The sequence below is a fragment of the Plectropomus leopardus genome, chromosome 20 (assembly GCF_026936395.1).
Source record: "Plectropomus leopardus strain MGB_pleo_1.0 chromosome 20, ASM2693639v1, whole genome shotgun sequence".
Lineage (NCBI taxonomy): Eukaryota > Metazoa > Chordata > Actinopteri > Perciformes > Serranidae > Plectropomus > Plectropomus leopardus.
Window position 1 is genome coordinate 27139596 of NC_142195.1, and position 21365 is coordinate 27160960.

The 21365-nt window shown below is 39.0% G+C and overlaps 1 protein-coding gene across 4 annotated transcripts in view; it reads left to right on the forward strand.

The window, feature by feature from the left end:
* Nucleotides 1–936: 936 nt before the first annotated feature.
* LOC121959888 (ceramide transfer protein) overlaps nucleotides 937–21365 on the forward strand; it is a 69307-nt gene continuing 48878 nt past the window's right edge. The window contains exons 1-4 of one of the 4 annotated variants that reach the window (XM_088071309.1): nucleotides 937–1501; nucleotides 5136–5270; nucleotides 15773–15889; nucleotides 16025–16090. In XM_088071309.1, coding sequence (XP_087927435.1) covers nucleotides 1391–1501; nucleotides 5136–5270; nucleotides 15773–15889; nucleotides 16025–16090 — 429 coding nt within the window. In that variant the 5' untranslated portion in view covers nucleotides 937–1390. The remainder of the gene's footprint in view (nucleotides 1502–5135; nucleotides 5271–15772; nucleotides 15890–16024; nucleotides 16091–21365) is intronic. The other 3 variants (XM_088071311.1, XM_088071310.1, XM_088071312.1) reach the window with 3 other exon arrangements.

A 21365-nucleotide genomic window follows, 5' to 3' on the forward strand; every position in this document is an offset into this window, starting at 1 on the left:
AATAATAATTACTATTATTTATATACACACACATATATATTCACATATAATTTTATTTTTCATTTGATATTTTTAACCTCTATCTTATTCTATTTAAAGTTACCTTATTTTTTTTTTATTCTTCCTCCATGTTAATTGTTTTGCACCAAATGCACCAAGTCAAATTCCTGCTGTGTATAAATGTACTCAGCAACAAAACCCAATTCTGATTCTGATTCTGGTACTGAAAATCTCTATCCTTTGTTTTGTTTGTTTGTTTGTTTGTTTGTTTTTACTCCCTAGCTTGCTCTGTACATTTTCTTGTATTGAATGAAGTTAAAAAAGAAAAGAAAAACATTGCAATTGATTGTTTTTTGTTTTTTTTTTGTAAGAAAAGCATTGCAAAGATGTCTAAATCCAGTTCAGGGATTCCCCTTCAGCGTGCTAAAGCTAAAATAGATCGATCGCTGCAGCTTCTTTAATCTGGAGCATCACACTGTCTATTCTCTTGTCCTCAGTCTGTTTTCTTGTCCTCCTCAGTCTATTTTGTTTATTTTCTTGTCCTCCTCAGTCTATTTTGTTTATGTTTTTTTTGTCCTCCTAGATCTATTTTCTTGTCCTCCTCAGTCTATGTTATTGTCCCCAGTCTATGTTGTTGTCCTCGGTCTATTTTGTTGTCCCCAGTCTATTTTGTTTTCCCCAGTCTATTTTGTTGTCCTCGATATATTTTGTTGTCCTCGGTCTATTTTGTTGTCCCCAGTCTTTTTTTTGTCCTCGGTCTATTTTGTTGTCCCCAGTCTTTTTTTTGTCCCCGGTCTATTTTGTTGTCCCCAGTCTATTTTGTTGTCCTCGGTCTATTTTCTTGTCCCCAGTCTATTTTCAGCAGTATAAACAGGGGGGCGGGGCCAGCGTCCAGTTGAGGAGTGGATTTGGTGACGTCACCGCAGCCAGCGCCCCTGCGCACCACACAAGCCTGAACACGCGCTCACCCACCGAGAAGAAGAAGCTCGAGACGTCAGTTGAAACATGGCGTTGGACGGGAGAGCTGTCAGCAGCAAACAGAGGGAAACAACCGCTTCACCGGCCGCCGCTTCTCACTGAAACCCGACGACGGATTACCTGCTGTCTGCCGGAGCACGTTGACCTGCGTTTCATCCTTTTTCTGCCACTTTTTAAGGACTCGACGCGACGTCAACGGCGAAGCTAGCGTGACAGGCAGTTCGAGGTTTAGCTAACGTTTACCTGGACGGTTTGACGGGATGTGTGTTTAACTCACCGACGGCTGTTTAAACGGTGCGGGAGCTAGCGAGCTGTCAGCTAGCAAGCCCTCAGCTGCCTGGTTTTAACCCTTTAAACTTCACCTCATACGCCAAGTTTGGACTGCTTTTAGCCAAAAAAAAGCGTTGGGGAAATGTCAGACAACCAGAGCTGGAACTCGTCCGGTTCCGAGGAGGATGCAGAGCCCAGAGATGAATCTGGACACCTGATTGGGGTCGTGGACTTGAGCGGAGTCCTCAGTAAGGTAAGTCATGTTTTGAATTTCCTCTTTTGCTCAGTCAATGTCACTGCCAAGAGCTGAGGGCAAGGGAGGCTCCTGTCCAAATATCAGGCTGAAATAAGGTCATCTGGGAATGGTTTATGACAGTGATACTTTACGTATGGCCCACATAGGGTGCCAGGTGGCCCCCCAACCATGTAGTAATTCACCAAAACAATAAAGCGATTCACACTGGAAATTGTTTTAGTATTTTTAGGATGCACAAGGTGTCAGAGTGCATGAAACAGCACCAAAATAGAGCTTGTTTATCAAAATAGTGCCAGTGGAGGATCCCCCAACAGAGGTCCTTGATAAGACCCTAGTGTCCTAAAATCCTAGAAATGTGATAAAATCATAGCAACATCCTAAACTCTGAGAAAAACGTCCTAGAGCTGTAAATATGACTTAAAATCCTAAAAAAAAATCCTAGAAATATGCCAAAATCCTACAGCTGTCCTAAAATCCTGGAAATTTAATAAAATTCCATAAACAACCTTAAATCTTAGAAATGTACTAAAGTCCTACAAATGTCCTGAAATGAGAAATATCCTAAAATCTTAGGAATGGTCTAAAATCCAGAAATGTTCTAAAATCCTACGAACTTGCTAAAATCCTAGAAATGTGCTAAAACCCTAGAAATGTCTTAACATCTCTGCAATCTAAAATCTTAGAAATGACCGGAAATTTTAAGAAAGGTCCTAAAATCCTGAAATGTCCTAAGATACTAGAAACATCCCTAAATCCAAGAAATGTGCTGCAACTCTAGAACAATCCCTAAATCCCTGGAAACATATATGGGGCTGCTGTGACTGGTTCATGACAAATCATGCCGTGTCTATTTTGAGGGTTCAGAATCTTTTACCTAATGTCAACTGGCCAACGTTGCTGCTCGACTGAGTAATCCCCACTGAAGCAAAAGGAAAGCCCCCCACTGACATAACAGGGTATGTGAATCAGCACTTAGCTATACAAGCTCATAAAGACATATTTATTTACTGTGAAACTAAAAGTTAAAAGCCAAGCAATGTATTGCTGTGGGTGCAACAACAACAACAATAAAAAAATCTATCAGTTTAAGAGTGTGCTATATTTAAAGTATTTTCATGCTTTACCTCAGTATCATCTGGTGATTTCCAACGGGGACTGTAGCTGTTATATTGGTCTCTTCAAGCCAGATTCCATTAAGAAAAACAATGATTTTACCTTGCCGATCACAGGAGCTGCTGGTCTTCTGCTGCCTTGATCAGTTAGTTAGTTTGTGTTATTGTGTGACTCTGACATTTAAAGGGGTTAGTTCAAATTCACCAAAGTCACATGATAACACAGTGTTACCAGCTGATCGAGGCAGCAGTAGACCAGCAGCTCCTGTTTTCAGTGAACCAAAATGACAGTTTTTTTCAATGGAGTCTGGTGGGTTTGAAGAGAGCGACTGTCATCTGCCACGTCTACTAAGGCTGCAACTAACAACTATTTTCATCGTTGATTAATCCATCTCTTAGGTTATGGATTTATTGATGAGTTGTTTGGTCTATAAAATGTCAGAAAATGTTTAAAAATATCATTTATTATCTCCCAAAAGCCCAAGATGTCCTCAAATATATTTGTTTTTGTCCACAACCCAAAGATATTAAGTTTTCTGTCATAGAGAATGAAAGAAACAAGAAATAACCACATTAAAGAAGCTGGAAGCTGAATAGTCTCTTTTTTAAAAAATAGCTTAAATAAAGGTGAGATTCTCCATCCATTTTTTCCCAATACTGTAGCTTAGTAAATGTACACAGTATTATAACCATAAATTATTTATACCACAATATACCTTAAAACTGTTATACAGCTGAAACCCAATTGACGACTAATCAATTAAATGAGTAATAGTTGCAGCTCCAGTGTGATAGCACACTGATAACAATGTGGATACAGCAGCAGATGGTAAAAGTGTTTCAGGCAAATGTCCAGTGATACTGTAAACATTGATTTGACAACACTATACGAGGTGCAGGAAAACCTTTGCTGAGCCGCTGGTAGAAATAAACTACCGCTTGTTAACTGAGCGCGCCATGTAAACAACAAACTGTGAGCTATTGTTGATCTGTTGTGTTTTTCTCAGTTAACAGACAGTTAAGTCTCCTGCCAGACACACACAGTCTCTGTAACCTATTTGGCCATATGCTTCTGCTCACTTGAGCAAGACTTTGTTTTGGCCAAATTGACCACAGTTAAGCTCCTCGCTAGCTAATGTGGTATTAATGTCACTGTACGCTGGCAGCCTCTAAACAGATTGCAGCCTGACCCGCTAACCAAGCATATTGTGAGATTAAGCAGATCTTCATCATCCAGAAAAGCTCACCTCTTCAATCATACTAAGCCCCATACACGTCATCAGTCTTGTGAGGATTAATGAGTCCATAAAATCCCACATATGTCCTAACTCCGCTTTTCCCAGAAGTGCATTATATGTTTGTAATGTACACCAAGTAACCCGTTAAATGGAAACTACTCTGCAGTTTAACAGCCTAACTAACAGTCCTTTAATAAAGACTTTGTTTAACTTAGCTGTTGATTTAACTCTGGTGATTGTTGAGGGCGCAATTTGTGGTTTTGTTGTGTTAAAGTGTAAAGTTTTCAATGTTTGTTTTTTAATATATAAACCAGGCAGTCAATAAATTATGAGCTGAACAACCTTTCAATAAAGCACCACCACAAAGTGCAGCCTCTAAACCAGCTGAATCAACAAAAAACAGCGTAGCAGTCATTATGACAGCTGAACATTTTAAAGGGATGGTTCAGAGTTTTTTGAAGTGGGGTATTGAAATTACGATTATTTACCACGATTACTCATTGACTTTGTAAACAACTTGCATTTATTGAATATTAAAAACAGTTTAACTCTTATTTCCCGTAACACTTTTCCCATTAAGATTTTTTTAATTCCTTAATTTGATTCCTATGTAGTTGCTTTGCATGATGTGTCAGTAACTGATGACTGTGTTGCGGTGGATGTGTGTGTGAGTGTTGAGCTCAGGATATGCGAAGGAGGGGCGCAAATGTGCATGCGCGTGGCATTCAGGGCACAAGACATAATAAGGGTACACTTGCAAAACAGAATGTGGAAAAATGATTGTTTTTTTCTCAATTATATTGTTTTTATAATTGTTGGGCGCCGAAATTGAAATCAAAATTCTATTAATTACACAGCCCTGCAGTATATTACAGACAGCAGTTGGCGTGCCCCCAGTTTGGAGAAGCAGGCTAGAAATGCAAGCTAAGTAATAGACTGCTGTGGAGGGTTCATGAAAAAAAATATTTTAGCCACCTAAAAAAACAATACAAGTTTAAGTTTATGCGTCAGACAGTGACAGCCAGACTTCATTGAGAAAACAGTCATTTAACATCGCTGAACACAGGAGCTGCTGGTCTACCGCTGCCTCAAAAAGGTAGTTTGTAACTTCCTAGTTATTAACTAAGTAACTAACTGATACACCAGCAGCTCTCAATGGTGCTGTTTTCTCGATGGAGTCTGGTGGCTTTGACAGCAACATATACATTTGGAACCAACTTTTTACCACGTATAAAATATGTGATTAAGTGGCTCTTACAAAAGTGCTTTTTTTTTTTTCAGTGGACAAATTACATCCATGGATGGCAGGACCGTTGGGTGGTCCTGAAAAACAACACGCTGAGCTACTACAAGTCCCAGGATGAGACGGAGTACGGCTGTCGGGGTTCCCTCTGCCTTAGCAAAGCCGTCATCACTGTGAGTTCTACTGACGTTCTTCACTACAAAGCAGCACTCCTCTCTCTGATTACTGAGCTTCAGTGTGCCGCTGTCTGTGGTTATGACGGCAGCCTTTCGTTTGTGCAATATTGGCCCTTTCAAAACGTCTTACAAGAACGTACGTTGTTGTTTGTGCAAGAGGGCCACATTCACAAAGAGAGAGAAACCAAACTTACTGTGGCACACATCCACTGCTCTTCAAAGCCTGAGAGGATACTCTGTGGATGTTTATTTAAATTGCAAATGTTGCCACAAACAACTCTTGTGTGTCACGGCGCCCAAAGCTTCAGCTGATTTTTCTGTAGACTATGTTGCTGTAGTTTGGTTTTTCATTGACAAAAAGCCAAACGGCGAGGCGGTGTGGTCGTCCGGCATTTTGGTTGCATGCTTCTGATAACCAGTCTGGGTTTATTTCCACCACAACAAAAGATGTGCAGCATTGCTTCTGAACTGTAGGGAAGCACCGTTTGTGAAGTTCTTGGTCAGTACTGATGTTTAAAATTACGATTTGGCCAAAAGCTGATGTTTTGTTGTTGTTTATTATGTTTTTGTTATCATTTATTCCTGCTTTAGTGCAAGGAAAACAAAGACATTTTCACACACACAATAAAAAAATCAAGGTCATTCAGCCCTTTATCACACTATCTTTGGATAAGCACAATTCAGTCATACAACAACTGCTTTAAGCCTTTTTACTATAATATTGCCTTGCTATTATTTGTTTTCTATTACTGTGAAAACATAACCAAATTGCAAACAGCTGTATTTATCTAAGTTTTTCACCATAAACTGCATTTTACATGAGTGAGTGCGATTTACTGTGATGGCATATACATTTTTAGTTTGCCTATACTTTAGGTAGAATTTTATTTATATTTTAATTCCAGGAGGTGGCAATAAATTTAGTGAAAAAGAACCTTTAATATACGTCTGATTTTGATGAAAATATTTCTTAATTATCGGGAGTGAAGCACAGCATTAAAAGAGTGAAAGCAGTGCTTCAGTTATATAATGAATAATCAAAATTGATGTAAGACTACAGAAAGACACTGAATATTGACCATTACCAATGTTTGTTCAATAAAGGTGCACCCCAAAGAAATTGATTTGAAATGACTAATATAAAAGCCCTCAGTCTTCTCATTATAATGGTTGATTAGTTGTAATAACCAGAGACTTATCGGTGTTGTCTGAGTCAATTATTTTGCTCTTCAGAGTTGACAAACGTGTAGCTTTGTAAACCTTTGAATTATCAGGTCAGGTTTGGGAAAATAAGATTAAAATGTAACAAATCAGCTTGTGAATAATTCTTGCTATGAGCTGATGAACTCTGATGAATCTGTATTGATTGTCAGCGGCCACACAGACTATTTTATCTGCCGAAATGATGCTTGATCAGTAAAGGTGACCAAAGGATAGACGAAGGTCGGCAGAAGAACTGTGCAGTCAGCTTTATTTATTACAAAGATTGTCTTTTCCATGGTAAATAGACCTCTGTACGAAATAAAATTCACCTTTGGCCACACATTTTCCTACACTGCATGCTTTGTTCAAATCTCAACCAATCTTAACACGGGCTGCAAAAACATCATATGCATCTAATAGAAAATTAGTTTTGGTTGTGTGTTGCACATTGCATCTGATTTGGCCTGCTCATGGAAAAAACTCAGAAGAACCTAAAGCAAGAAAACACAAAGCCATGTTTTTTTTTTTTTTAATGTATGTTATTATGTAATATACCATCCAAATCAACACAAATGAGATAAGCTGATCACATAAGGAGCAAATAAGGAGAAATCTAAAGCAAAGACTTTTCTGTTTCTGCTGTCATGGGTGTTTTACCCACCTCCCTCTCCTTCTCTCACATAGTTTTGAGGAGTTTGGTTCATGATATATTAAATACGATTCAGATGTTAGACATCCACCATATGTTTCTATTAAATTCTTGAAGGAAAGACGTTTTCCTGGATCAATATGCAGGCCTGAGGCTCGACCGCTGTTGACAATTTTAATCAGATGTGGAACTTTACCCTGGAGTTTCTCAAACTCGTCCTGCAACTGCAGGTAATAACCTATTTTTACAAATAACTCATGATTATGTCCCAAGTTCTGCTGGGGGGTAACTTGGCCGTCAGGTGACTGTTCTAGTTTCAAAACAGCACGCTATGTGGTAACACTTTACTGAAAACTTTATCATGAGACTGATGCTGTGTCACTGTAAAGAGTAAAACCCGAAATTGGATTCTGAAGTGGAGACTCTCTCGCTTATCTGACTTTAATAATATCCTGTCTGAAAGATTCAAACGGCTCCCGCACTCTGCTAAACAGAGAGGAAATACACCCCAGTGCGCCGGCTGTGTTTAATGCTGGACGTACACACTGTTTCACCTTGCATCCCGTTTCAGTGGGAGCTCAGGTCAGTCATTGACTGAAGCTGCGTCTGCGTCCCTCTCCAAACAGTAACAAGGCAAATGAATAAGTTACTGTTCCCAGGCAGCATGAAGCAGGCTTTTTTGTGTTTGTTCAGCCTCATCCATTCCCAGCTTGAGTAAATATTAACCTCCATGCGGTGCTCTACTGTACTCGTTTCTCATTCCAATGGAAATATGCCTCAAAAGTCTGGAGAGTAAATAACAAAGAGTTATAGCTGGTGTTGGTCATGCACAGAGAGTTTTAACCTTTTTTTAACACAAAGTTTTTTCTTCTATTGCCGGTATTTCTCTCCCTTTTGTCCTTTCCCCTCGTGCCTCCGGCGTTAACTCTCAGACACAGTTGCACCAAAGTACAGAATGTTCTCAGACGTAACAGGTTTACTGTGTTTTATTGGTAAAGAGGAGAGGGAAGTCTACCCCTGGTTTAAATGCAAAGATGGTCTACAGTGTTCACAGTTTGCAGTAGGGGTCGATAGATGATCGGCTTGGCTGATTATTAGGGCAGATATTTGCCATTTTGCTGATTATCTTTGTCAGTGTTTTCTTTTAATGATCGCCAATAAAATTAATTAAAAAGTGCTAAGAAAGGAACTTTATTTTTTACTTTGTTCTTTGTTTATTTTATTATTTATTTATTCATTAATTTAAATTTTCACATGACTTTATAAAATAAGTTGCTTTCTGTATTTAATGTTGAAAGTCTCATGCTAAAGGCATTTAAACACAGTTTTGAGTTGGAGTTTGTTATTTTCCAAATGCTAAATATTGACTGAAAGATTTACATTTTTATTGTAAATGCATATCGGTTCCAAATATTGGTTATCGGGCTCATTAACTACTAATAATCAATATCGGCCCTGAAAGAGCAATATCGCTTTTTTTTTATTTGACCCACAGTTGTGAACTTGGGTTGGAGGCTTGTGATACCATAGTAATCAAAATATTATTGAGTTTTCGGCAATAAATAATTGCCGTAAATGCAACTATTGATTATTTTCTATCATGTTAAATCTCAGTTATTTTCTCGTTTGACTATAAAATGTCAAAAAACGGTGAAACACCTGTTAGACGTCATGTATCGTCTTATCAACCGTTCAAAACTTAAAATTACACAATTTACTGTAATAAATGGCACTGAAAAGCATGAAATTCTTACATTTTAATGAATTAATCATTTTATTGCTCACAAAGAATTACTATACAAGGTACAACTCCAGTGAAATGTGATCTCATTAACTCCTTCAGCTTCTTTCTGTAATTTAGTCTCTTACGCTGTTGACTTCATAATTGCCCATATATCCGGATGGTTCTGATAATCAGTGGTTTAACTTTTCACACTTACAAGACGGCCAAACAGTCACTCTTCCTGAACAGCTAATGTTTATCAGTTTTGCTTAAAAAAATGACCAAAATGGATCTTCACTGATAAGAATACTTAATTTTGGTCGATTAACCAAAATAAAACGACCAATTATTTCAGTTTCTGTGTGCGTATATTAAGTTGAAAGTGAAGTCTGTGGTTTAAGTTGCACCATGAGTCAGTCACAGTTTTCAGTAAGGACACTGAACTCGTTAAACTTTGGTAAACCTGCAAGAGAAGGTGTGATTTCAGAAGAATTTCTCATGAGAGCAATAGACGCAGTATAAAAACCCAGTGTTGGGATGTACTGAACGGACTTCAGCACACTGCTGGTGACACACACTCTTATGGTCTCAGCGGCTGATTTCCATCATGGCTGGCATACCCAACTTTTTAGGGCTTACGATAAATTACACAAGAACAGCAATACGATACAATAAAATGCCGACCTGCACTCTAAACTTCCGCCTCAAATTTCGACAGACTGGAAACAGTTGTTTGACACACAGTCCCGACTAAAAGGGAGGATTCATTGCAGAGCTGCTGGATTGGATTGCATTATACACTGTTGGTGTCATTGTGTCCGCCACCTGCCGACACAGTGGACTATAACCACCCTCTTTGTGTGTTCACAGCCACCGTCATTAACGGGGAACTTGATGACACTTACTGAATTTGATACCGATCAGTGTTACAAACAACATATCTGAGTTGAGATGTGCACACAGATGAATGTTTCTGCAACATCACAAGTTTCAACAGTAAATTACCAATCAGTTAATCACAAATTATGCACTAAATCAAAACCATCCTTCCCTGAATTAAGTAGAAACTTGAACTAGCTCGCTTTAAAAATAAGTTGGCTAATTTTATGTACATTTATTGCAAACAATGAAAAACATCAAATCTGTGTTTAACTTGACAGCTGACTTGGACATGGACTATTTTTGTTAGTTTCCATCCAATTTAAATCACAAACACAAGGTGTTCCTTTTGGTGACCCACATTTATTAGCTCATCTTTGCTTTCAAACATGCTGTGAGAACTAGATACACAAAAAATACAAAACCAGAAAATAAGTCTAGTTCAATGCAGAACATTTTCATTAACATCATAATAATAATTATAATTATAATTGAGTTTTTATAGCATTTACCAAACCAATGTTAAAAATGCTTTACACATAAAATCACATTAAAAAAACAAGTTTCAAAAAGCAAAAATACAACACAAAAGAAAAATATGAAAACAATGGTTGAATTTCAGAACAAACAGCAGTGCAAGACCAAAATGCAATGTCAGGAGTAAGGTACAGTATAATAATAATAATAATTATAATAATCATCCTTTAAAGAGAAATTATGGGAATTATAAAGACCAAAACACAAAGCAAACACAGGAATATTGGCTCCACTATGGAGGTCTTTTTTGACAAACTTCTGATGTTAACAGCGATTATATTCACATTAATAGAAAAATGTTATTGTAATTAGCTCAAAATTAATAAATTAACTTCAAAGGTATAACTGACTCAGGTGGCAGCTGCATTCTTGGCATGCTATTCCAAGTTATGTGTGCATATGATTGTAAGGTTGTCTGTTTGTGCAACAGTGCACCTTCAAAAGCTGCTCACCGCCATCGCCATTTTTAGATCCGCGGTCGGCTAATAAGAGCACACTGACCCACTTGTAATTCCCTCTCTTACTGGAACAAGTGAGAAGAGCAGACTGGATGTGTTGCTGGATTGTTCGTACGTCTTTAATGCGGTGGCACTGGATGTAATGATTTGTTTTTTCACGCTCAGTATCTTTCACAATGAACCACCCGAGGTGTTTCAGAGAAACAGAAAGAGAGACTTAAGGTCAAGTGGAGGATGAATAAGTCGTTGTGAATGACGTCAGGCTCGTGGTGGAAATTGCAAAGTGTCTTCAGCCAGGAAATGGGACTCTTCCTCAAAACATGTGACTTCCTCAACACTTGGGGTCATGAGGAGGGTCAAGAACCACACGCCTAAAGTCTGTAGGTGTGTGTGTGTGTGTGTGTGTGTGTGTGTGTGTGTCAGTGACAGAAAGCTGTTGCCTTGTTTATTTAGCCTTCCCTTTCCTTGTCTTTCGCTCTGACCGCTCGGTGACTCAGTGTTTCCTCCACTGGGATCCAGTTTTGGTGTCTACAGAAAGATATTCCTGGCACCAGAAGTCAGTAGTAATGATGAAGGACCAAGATGCTATATTTGTCTGAATTTCCTCTGCAGCAAGCGTAATTATGATGTTTAAATTTGCACAAATGAGTAATGAAATCCAGTTATGCCTCGTGTGGTGCAGCTTTGTAGGGTTTCTCAGTGTTTGCATTGGTTTCTGTGCCTCGATGTCGTTTAAGGTCTCGAGAATCACAAGCTTTTTTTTAAGAGGAGCTCCCGTCCAGGAGGCTGTGACTGCGAACACGTACACCAGCTCAGTCCGTTTGAAGCTGCGTCGGAAGTCTGCGTTTGATGAAAATAGAGACAGAAAAAAGCTGTTTTTGTGCAGTCATTCTGAGTTAAGTGTTCATATTGCTTACTATATTACTTGCTACAAAAAACTGACGTAATTTCCCCTTCCTGTCATGTTCTCCCGTCGTTGTGCTCTTTTATGAGACAATAAAGCTGAAAACTATCCAAAACAAACAAGACGCACAAATATGAGTCCCTAGAAATCCAAGAGTGTAACGCAGATGATCTGAATGTTGGATATAATTAGGCCCAAAAAAAACATCAGAAATAGTCGATGGCAGATTCTCCTCACCACCAACAATGTGCAAGAATGACAACACAATTCCCTGAACCAACAAAAGAGAAATTGCTCCCTTGTCTGTTTGACAAGCGACAACCTCCAGGGCTGAAAAATGAAGCCAACTCAGAAGTGCCAAAAACTGCAGTTTGGGAACAAATTAAGGAAAGACATCATTTTTTACCGTCAGTTGTTGACACAGTGTCCATGCTTTCCAGCATTTTTTTCTGCCCTGAAACATCACAACTTGGCAACTCGAGCATCGTCGAAATTGACCAATTTCCTCTGAGTGGCATTAAAATAGTTCTTAAATAAAATAGGCCTTAAGCTGAAGGAACCCTGTGATTGTGTCGTAATTATTTTGTCACACACTTTGGGCTCTTTAAGTGTCCTGTGGACATTACAGTGCACTGAAACACTGACAAAATGCATGGTTCATGGTTTGGATTTTTGTTCCAAGAAGGTAATCGAAATATTGATTTGTTGTGGGATGTGAAGTGCTTTTCTGCAGTCACATCTACAATATTCATCCGTGCATTTCATACCGGCTGGTTGGAAGGTACTGCAGCATGCACAGAGCAACAGAAGTTCTCCAGCTCAGCCTGTTTCTCTCGCTGTTTATTCATCAGCCCACACACATGCACAAATACACGGCCGCAAACCAAACACTACTACAGGTTTCTTTTTTTATCTGCTTGCCTTTCACACACAACCCGGGCTGAGATCGAGGCCAACATGTCGTGTCATTTTCTACAAGTGCAAGAAAACGACCTTCCCGTGATGAATTATTGTTTACTGTAGCCGTGGATCCCAGTAACCTTTCATTCCTCAGCCCAGTATACCCATGACCCCGCAGTCCAGAGGTGATGGTCCAGAGGAATCCATTTTCTCACTCTCTTAGCAACCAAATGACACTAAAATCCCATCTGCCAAACAAACACCCTGCAGGCTGTGTGCAGGAACGCGTCAGCGCTCCCTGTAAGTTTTTAGGGCTGTTCCAAAATAGAAGTCTGGAGCCTCAAAGCTGCGTTTAGAAATATTGAGAACTGTAAGCTATTTATCAAAGTTTAAAACCTTTGAAACAAATTGAAAAATGTCCCACAAATTAAAATAAACTAATTAAAGTTGACAAGAAAATGCATTGAAAATAAGTTTTAAGCAGGGGGCATTGAAGAAAAAAAAGGTAAAAATATCCAGAAAATTATTTTGTCATTATTATGATTACTTATTTAATTATTATAACTATGTTTTTTAAATTATGTTACAGAAAATAATATACCTATTTTTTCATTTCAGTTTTCAGCACATTTTCTTTTTAATTTTTGTTTTTTTTTTTCAGGTATTTTTCTTGTAATGTTTTGCTAATTTCTTGTCAACTTGCTCATTGCCTTTTCCGTGTTTTTATTTGATTTTGTTTAGGTTTCAAAGGGTTTCAAAGCACTCGATGTGGATATTTGCAACACATTCACATTTCTCATATTTTGTTAGTTCTGCTTGTGTATTATTCTTACCCAATTTTACAGTTTTGCTGGAACAAAAAAAATGGAAAAAGTCTTTGTTCAGGAGAAAAGGAGGCCGTTAAAGTTTTCTGCTGATTCTTGTCTTCCTCATAATAGATGGAGGGTTAAAGATGCAGCATAATTTCCTTCCTCGCGTGTGCTTCCTCTTTTTGTCTGGTTACTGGTGTTGGTTTTTGGCACACGCTGCTGCTGGTAACTTTGCAATGAGCATCTGGTTTGGAAAGCTCTCAGTATTGAACCTGATATCTGGACTTGGCCCCAGTGCCGTCCAGGTGTTGGGAAGCACAGCCAAGTCACACTCCTCCAGTAAAACCAGTTTAAAGACACCACAGTGGGCCATTTATTACTCTGCCAGCTCACTGAAGTAATACAGTTCTCTGTAATGGTTTGAGCTCACGCTGCCTCTGGATGATACTAGAGTGCAAGCTTGCAGTTTTTAACGATTAAATGCACCTTTATTAAAGCTCGTCTTGCCGAATGTGACAGTTTAATCAGTGTTATTCTTGTATTGATTAAATAGAGCTGCTAGACAGAATTAATCAATAAAATGTAATTATAGTATTTAAATTCACATCACCAGATTGATTCACTAACCCAACAAATGATAAACGAATTAAAGACACATGCAGGTGTTTATTTGAATCACTAATTATTTCTCTCTAAGTGCTAATGAAGTGAAATGAGTGACTGTAGTGGTTTTTGCAGACCCCCATAGAACAAGGTTCCTCAGCTTGCTCTGGTTGGGGGCCACTTTTGCAAAAGGAAGGAGGCTCCGGGCCAGGTGCAATAACCCTATACATGTGTCTAGGATTTAAGCACTTTTCTAGGATTTTAGGATGTTTGAAGGATTTTAGGATGTTTCTATGATTTCAGGATGTTTCTAGGACTTTAGGACATTTTTCAGATTTAGAACATTGTTTTGGATTTTAAGACATTTCTCAGATTTTAGAATGTTTCCAGTAATTTAGGAGGTTGCTCGGATTTTGGGACAATACTCAGATTTTAAAACGTTGCTCGGATTTTAGGACATTTGTCGGATTTCGGGATGTTTGTCAGATTTCTTGATTTTTCTAGGATTTCAGGACATTTCTTGGAATTTAGGATGTTTTAAGGATTTTAGGATAGTAGGGTCTTAGCTAGGACCTCTGTTGCGGGGTGCAGGGGATCCTCCAGTGGAACTTTTTTTGATAAACAAGCTTTATTTTGTGACTGTTTTACGCACTCTGCCACTTTATGTAAATTAAAAGTATAAAACAATTCCCAGTGTGAATCACTTTATTTAATTTTGTTTAAGAAAATGGTTGGGGGACCACCCACCACCCTATTCGGGACCAGATTTGGCCTGCGGGCCGTAAGTCGATAGTCATCGCTCTATAGTAAATGATTGCACTTTTGTGCATTTACAGACAGAAATCATGTGTTTGAAGTATTGCGGCCAACATGAATGCAGAAGCGTCTTCTCTGAAGTGGTTTCTCTGCAGTCTCTGGCATTCCTGCTCGTTGAGTCTTTTCCAGTTCTTTGTCCTCCTCCAGCTGTGTCCTCAACTACACTCTGAGAAGACTCATATATCAGCCTGTTCTTTCACTGCGATTAGACCTTGAGAGTGATTTAGCATTGTGACTCACTGTCAAGGTGTCCTCTCAGATGGACTGATGCATTTGGTAAATACTGCACAGGTAAATAACACTGCACGGCACCTCCCCCCCAGCACACACACCAATACACACACAGTCCCTGGTTACTGTCCGCGCCAGCGCAGCAGTTTCACAGCGCTGACAGTACACTCGAGGGCTATTAGGAATATGCTCCATCCTGCAAGTTGCCTTAAAAGGCCAGTTATCTGCCACATGTCCTCCTGTGGGACTGCGTCTGCAAATGCAGGCTGCTGCGCCTCTGCTACACTCTTCTTCTTTGTTTTTTAAGATATATAGATAAGCCTGCACTAAAGAAATGATTCTCCCATCACTGTGACTGTGGTGGATCGCTGTGTTTTCCAGTTGTTAAAGCCAAAGTAGAGAGGGATAAGCGTTTTTTTCTAATTCCTGAAAAAAAAGCAATTTTGGAGATGGGAGGTTTGCACCCACGTTTAAAAAGATGCATTTTAAGATGAGAAAACAGAAAGAGTCAGTGTTATTTCTGCAGAAACAGAGTTCTTCCATCGATAAAATGTCCGAGTCACAATCTCTGAGATTTCCACACTGAAATAGAAGAAGGGTCGTCCCCGACACATCAACACGCATTTTAATGCAAGATGTAAACAAGGTGTTAACAAGGTGTCTGTCAGGTGTTGAAGGAGATAATAATGACATGCTGTTTAAAGTCTCAGCAGTGCAGTGGTATGTTTCCAATGCGGTCCAGCTAACCTTATTTTTTCTGTCCTTTTTTCGTGTGTTTATTGTTTAGCCTCATGAGTTTGACGAATGCCGGCTGGACATCAGCGTGAACGACAGCGTGTGGTACCTCAGAGCACAAGACCCAGAGCACAGACACCAGTGGATCGACTCCATCGAGCTGCACAGGGTAAGTCACGCACACTCTTAACAAACTGCTGCTACCCCCCCAAAAAAATCCTTTTTACATTCGCAACAAATAATCATCAGCCAATACACGGTTGGATTTGTGAATTTATTGCATGCATGTGTGTGTTTCTATCAGAGTGTCAGAGAGGGGAGGAGAGAGAAAGGAGGAATCCAGGGAACGATAATCGTCCCTCCACCACTGGTGCGTTTGTTGGCATGTCTGTAGGACGTAGTGAGCGCTTTGCTTGTCTTTAGCACATCTGTAGTAGCAAGTGTGTGTTTGTGTTCATTCATTTTTAGTCCATAAAAGACATTTGCTTCCGCGTGTTTGCTGTCCCACCGAGCAACAGACGTCATTTAAACCTCGTCCCTGTTATAGACCAGCTACATATAGCTCGATTTTAGACCATATTTTAAAATAATCATTAAATACATTACTTAAAAACCTGTATTATTGACAAAAGTACTGCATACGCCCGTGTAGGGATGGGGATTGAAACCCAGTTATATTGACAAGCTGGTTCTGCTAAAAGAAACAATCACTTCTGTTAAAAAATGTTGTCACCTCGTCTTTCCACCAAATAATAGAAAAGTATCAATAGCGGTATTGATAAAGACTTGGATCTTTAAGGAGTCTCGATAATGGTATCAATAACTATAAAAACTAACGATCGCCATCCCTACCCCCGTGTTTACTTTATGAGTGTTTTTTTTTTGTCATATGCAGATTCTGTTAACTCTTTCATCAAAGCTAAGACCAGACGACTACTAAACTTTCAGTTTTCAGTCTTTAATGACTGAAATCCAAACATCTAAAGACAAAAGCACATTTATTAAACGCCTTTTCAACGTTAAATCACTCAGTGGGGTTTAAACTAGCTGCGTCTCTAAGGGTGCATGACTCATGTACAGGCTTTTGACAGAGGGCACGCTCAGCTGAAAGTTATCTGAACCTTGGACTAACAGTCGGCTCAGGGTCAGAATAATCCCTTTTCGCACATTTATCACACGGGTAACTCTGAAAAGGGTTACAGGGCTGAGAAGGCTGTGTAGATAACACTGTTATAATGATTTTCTGTGAAACATTGAGGTTAAACTGTCCTGCAGGAGAGTCAGGCAGCCCTTTCTTTCTTGCTTTGTTGTTTACCTAAAATATCAGCACAATGTGACTTTACACAGGGCTGAAAGCTTAAAGAGAAAAGCTTTGTAGCGCAGGGAGAGCAGGACTAGAGTCCATTGTGTTGAGTCAAAGTGAAGGACAAAGGAAGCAGGTTGCAGTCTGCACTGTTGACTGCTGAGTGGAAGACAATGGAGTCAAGAAAGACCCACAAATTGTTTATAGTCGTATAAACACAGCAACCAACCATCAAATATGTAAATTATGTTTTGCATCGTCGAAAAGAAGCTCGACATCTGCTAGTCAAGTTTTGTGATGTTTTTTTATTCATCTGAGCGAAAGAGGAAGGAGAAAAATGATTGCACAACATCAACAAAGTTTGTTTTTTTCGCTGACTGTGTGTTTTTAGCCTAAATTTAAGCAATATCTGTCAGATGAGGAGAAGGCAGCGGCCACACCTTCAGCCCGTCTGCTTAAACACATTAAACACATGCACTCATAGTTTTAGGAAATCCCCATTCTTCCCTCTTCGCTCACTCGTCCTAGCACCGGGGAACCGCCGTGACTCAGAGCACCGCCCAACACACACACACACACACACACACACACACACACACACACACACACACACACACACACACACACACAGCATCCCTCCCACTATGAGTCACCACTGAAAACTCTTCTTCCTAGAAGGCCCTGCTTCCCTCTCTAACCCACATTACTCACAGCACTCAGCAGCTCAGCGTCTCCAAGGAGACACAACACGGCACCGCTAACACTTCATACAGTTTGACAAACATGTGAATATAAAAACAATTGTTTCTAGGATACTGTTTTTTTGTAAACTTTAGATGTGCAGTGACAGCCATATGGTGTAAATTCCATTCATGTAAGATCATCTTCAGACTCAGACTTTGTTTGTGTAGCACTTTTCATACAGATGAACTGTAACACAAAGTGCTTTATACAATAACACCAAAATCTACCCCAACCCCCAAACACACGCACTCACACACTCACCCATGCACACACATGCAAAAGCATGTAAATAAAAACAAAAAATTTCACTCATTGAAACCAGGAATTGAGGAAACGCAGCCATAAATGAGGAAACACCAGAGGCAGGATAAAACCAATAGATAAAAGATGAAAAAGTACATAAATAAGAAATCAGATAAAAGGATTAATAAATAACATAATAATAGCGATAAAAATAAATAAATAAGTAGATGAGTAATTGGTAAAATATGTTAAAAAATAAATTAAAAAAGAGGTATATCAAGGATAAAAACAGAAAGTAAAATGAATAAATATGTAAAAATAATAAAATGATTACGAAACTAATAAAACTGTAAACCAGACCAAAATATATAAATAGTCAATAAATTAATAAAGTTAAATTAAAAGGTAGGTCTTGAGTTTGCCTTGAAATATCAACCCCCTCTGCTGCCCTCAGGTCTGCATTTTTAATTTTCTTACCATAAAAAGTTAATTTAATGTATTTTATTTAGGACACATTAATCATCATTTCTGTAAGTGTGCCAGTGTCAGCCAGCTGGCTCACTTAACTGTAGTCCTTTTGGCAAGATGTTGTGAAAGCTGTGAAATGATCTAATTCACACAAAAACAGCAGCAGAACATCATAAAGACAGCAACAGCTACAAAAAACAGGAACGCCGGAGACAACGCGAGCCATACGGAGCAACAAGAAACAGCAGAGCAACAATACAAAACAATAACACAACAACAACATAAAGCACAAACAGTCACACATGCAACATGAACCAACAACACAAAACTAACGTGCAGGCATGCAGAGCAGCAATAAACCAACAAGAAAAAGCAATGACAAATTATCTTTTATAACTTTTATAACTGTCTCTACATCCTGACAGTAGAACTTGAGTCATCTGTGGAAAAAAATCACGTTCCTCTGACTCCTCCCAGTCCTACTTTCATTTTCTTTAAAAGTGAACATAAGCTTTTTGTCGTTGGTCTTCTTCTGTGGAATTGAAAGCAAGAGTTTCATCGTTCTTCTTTTTGTCTTTGCTGAGTGTGCTTTGGTGACCGTGCAGCTTGTGCATGAGCATTGATTGACACTTCGTCAGGGACTCCTCCCGGCTCTGATTGGTTGTTTTCATTCAGGGGATTCTCGCAAATGTCATTAGGAAGAAACCAGAGAAACCTGCATTTTTGACTTAGTCAGAGATTATTTGTCTCATGTACTACTGTCAGGATTTAGTGAAAGTTATTAATTATTTTCTGTAATATTTGCTGAAAAAACTGCGTATTGATACTTTAAAGCTGTTTCTCAATGTTTCTTAGTTTGATTTGTTTTGTCATTTTTTGTTTAATCTTTGAATTTCCAGCTCAGCTCCTACAATAAGTCCCAAATACACAGTGCAAACAAAACTATTTATACAGAAAAAATGCCCCATTGAAACATATTCAAAGTACAACTTTTGGTCCCACAGCCATCAAAGCATAAAAATACACATTGCATTATTTCTTTCATTCAGTGTTGCTGCTAATCATTCACATATCTCAGGCTGTGATAACGGAAAAACTGCTTTGCATGTAGTATATTAACAACATTTTTTTCATCTAAAAACAAAGTGGCATCATGACAAAAACCCAGCATTTTAAGAGTTAAAATTCTGAAAATGATTTAATAATTATAGTAATTATTAAAATATTTGATGTTAAGGATTCGGACTCAAAAGTCAACCTTGATTTTTTTTTTTAAAGTGCATTTTGTGTGTAGAGTGATGCCAGCGTACCTAATATTAAAGCAGGCGTTAAGGGTTAAATATGACAATAGACATTTGAAGCGTTGTTTGAAAACCTCAATATTAGCTTCAAATGTCAAATAATAATGAATTGTATGCGGTGCAGTCCTGCTGAAAATCAGCTCTTTGACTTGGATAGGTGTGTTTCTGCTCTGGGCAGCTTTTTATCAGCACCAGCCTTTGTGTCTCCTTTTGTCCGCGGTCAGTCGTGTGTGTGTGCTCTTGGGCTTTAATCACCGGACATACAGTACAAACACACACAGCTACTCAGTATTTGTATATGCACGTGTGTCCGTATTACCATACAGTTGAGGGAGGAGACACAGCTGCTGATAAATGTTACTTTTACTCCTTTTTTCTTTTCTGATTTTATCAAAAGTGTAACTGCAGCTAAACCTCCTCTTGCTTTGACTCTTGTTGGCATCAGACAGTGAGACAGTGCAATCTGCGCTGATGGAGTCAGTGTGGTAGCAGTATGTTGGCTAAAGGGCAAGCGGCGCTGATTGAAACCCATGTGAACACAAGCGGAGTTACTTCTGGTCGTTGACCGACAGTTACCCCTGCCGCTCACTAATGCCGGTCACGTGCGTTGATGCTTAATGCCCCCTGGTGGTGGACAGAGGAAGTGTCTCTTAAAGGGAAAGGTCTCCTCTCCGCTGTCACAGAGCGTCTATTTTGAGGGTCGGGCTGTTATGTAAGAGGAGAGGGGAACCAGCCCGGTTTACAGGAAGCCATGTGATGTTTCGGTTGTGTTGCCATGGTCACGGCATCTGTGTCATGTTGTGCTGCTGATGAGGTCACTGCATGCTGTAGAAATGTGGATATTTTTAAGGTTTTCTCCAAAGCTGCTTTTGTTGTTTCGAAAAGGAGTTCAACCTTTAGCACATATTTGGAAGTGAGAGGTTTCAGAGGTGTATTTTGTACTTACAGAAAAGGAGAAGATAATTGTTGATGCTGTAATCAAACAAAAAGGTTAAAGAAAAACAGATGGCACACAACAATGAGAACACTTCAGATCAGATGGATAGAAAACAGATTTAGATTTAGGGATTCAAAAAAATAGGCCCCACCGTGACGTGTTAATAGTGAGTTCATTGTCTCAAACACGTTTTCTTTTCTTTTCTTTTTCTAAACTTTTTATTTTTCATTTTCACAAGAAGGAACGTTCCCTGACATATAGGCCTTTATATGAAATGATAATAATATTAAAGATGCAAACTCTGCTCCGGCTTGGGATTGAACCAGGGATCTTCTTGCTGGGAGGCAGCAGCACTAACCATGACACCACTGTGTTGTCCAGGTTCAATGGTGACTCGAAATTAAACTTATGTGACTGTGAGCGTGAAAGGTTGTCTGTCTAAATGTGTCGGCTCTGTGACAGTCTGGCGAGAGTCCAGGGTGTATGACAGCTGGAATTGGCTCCAGCGAGGACAAATGGTTACGGACAATGAATGAATAATAATAATGATAATTTAAAAAATACAAAAAGACGGAAATTTCCTTTAAAGCAGGGTCAAATGCATCTGTTTCACTCAAACTCTCCCCTCTGACAACATTTGCAGACAATA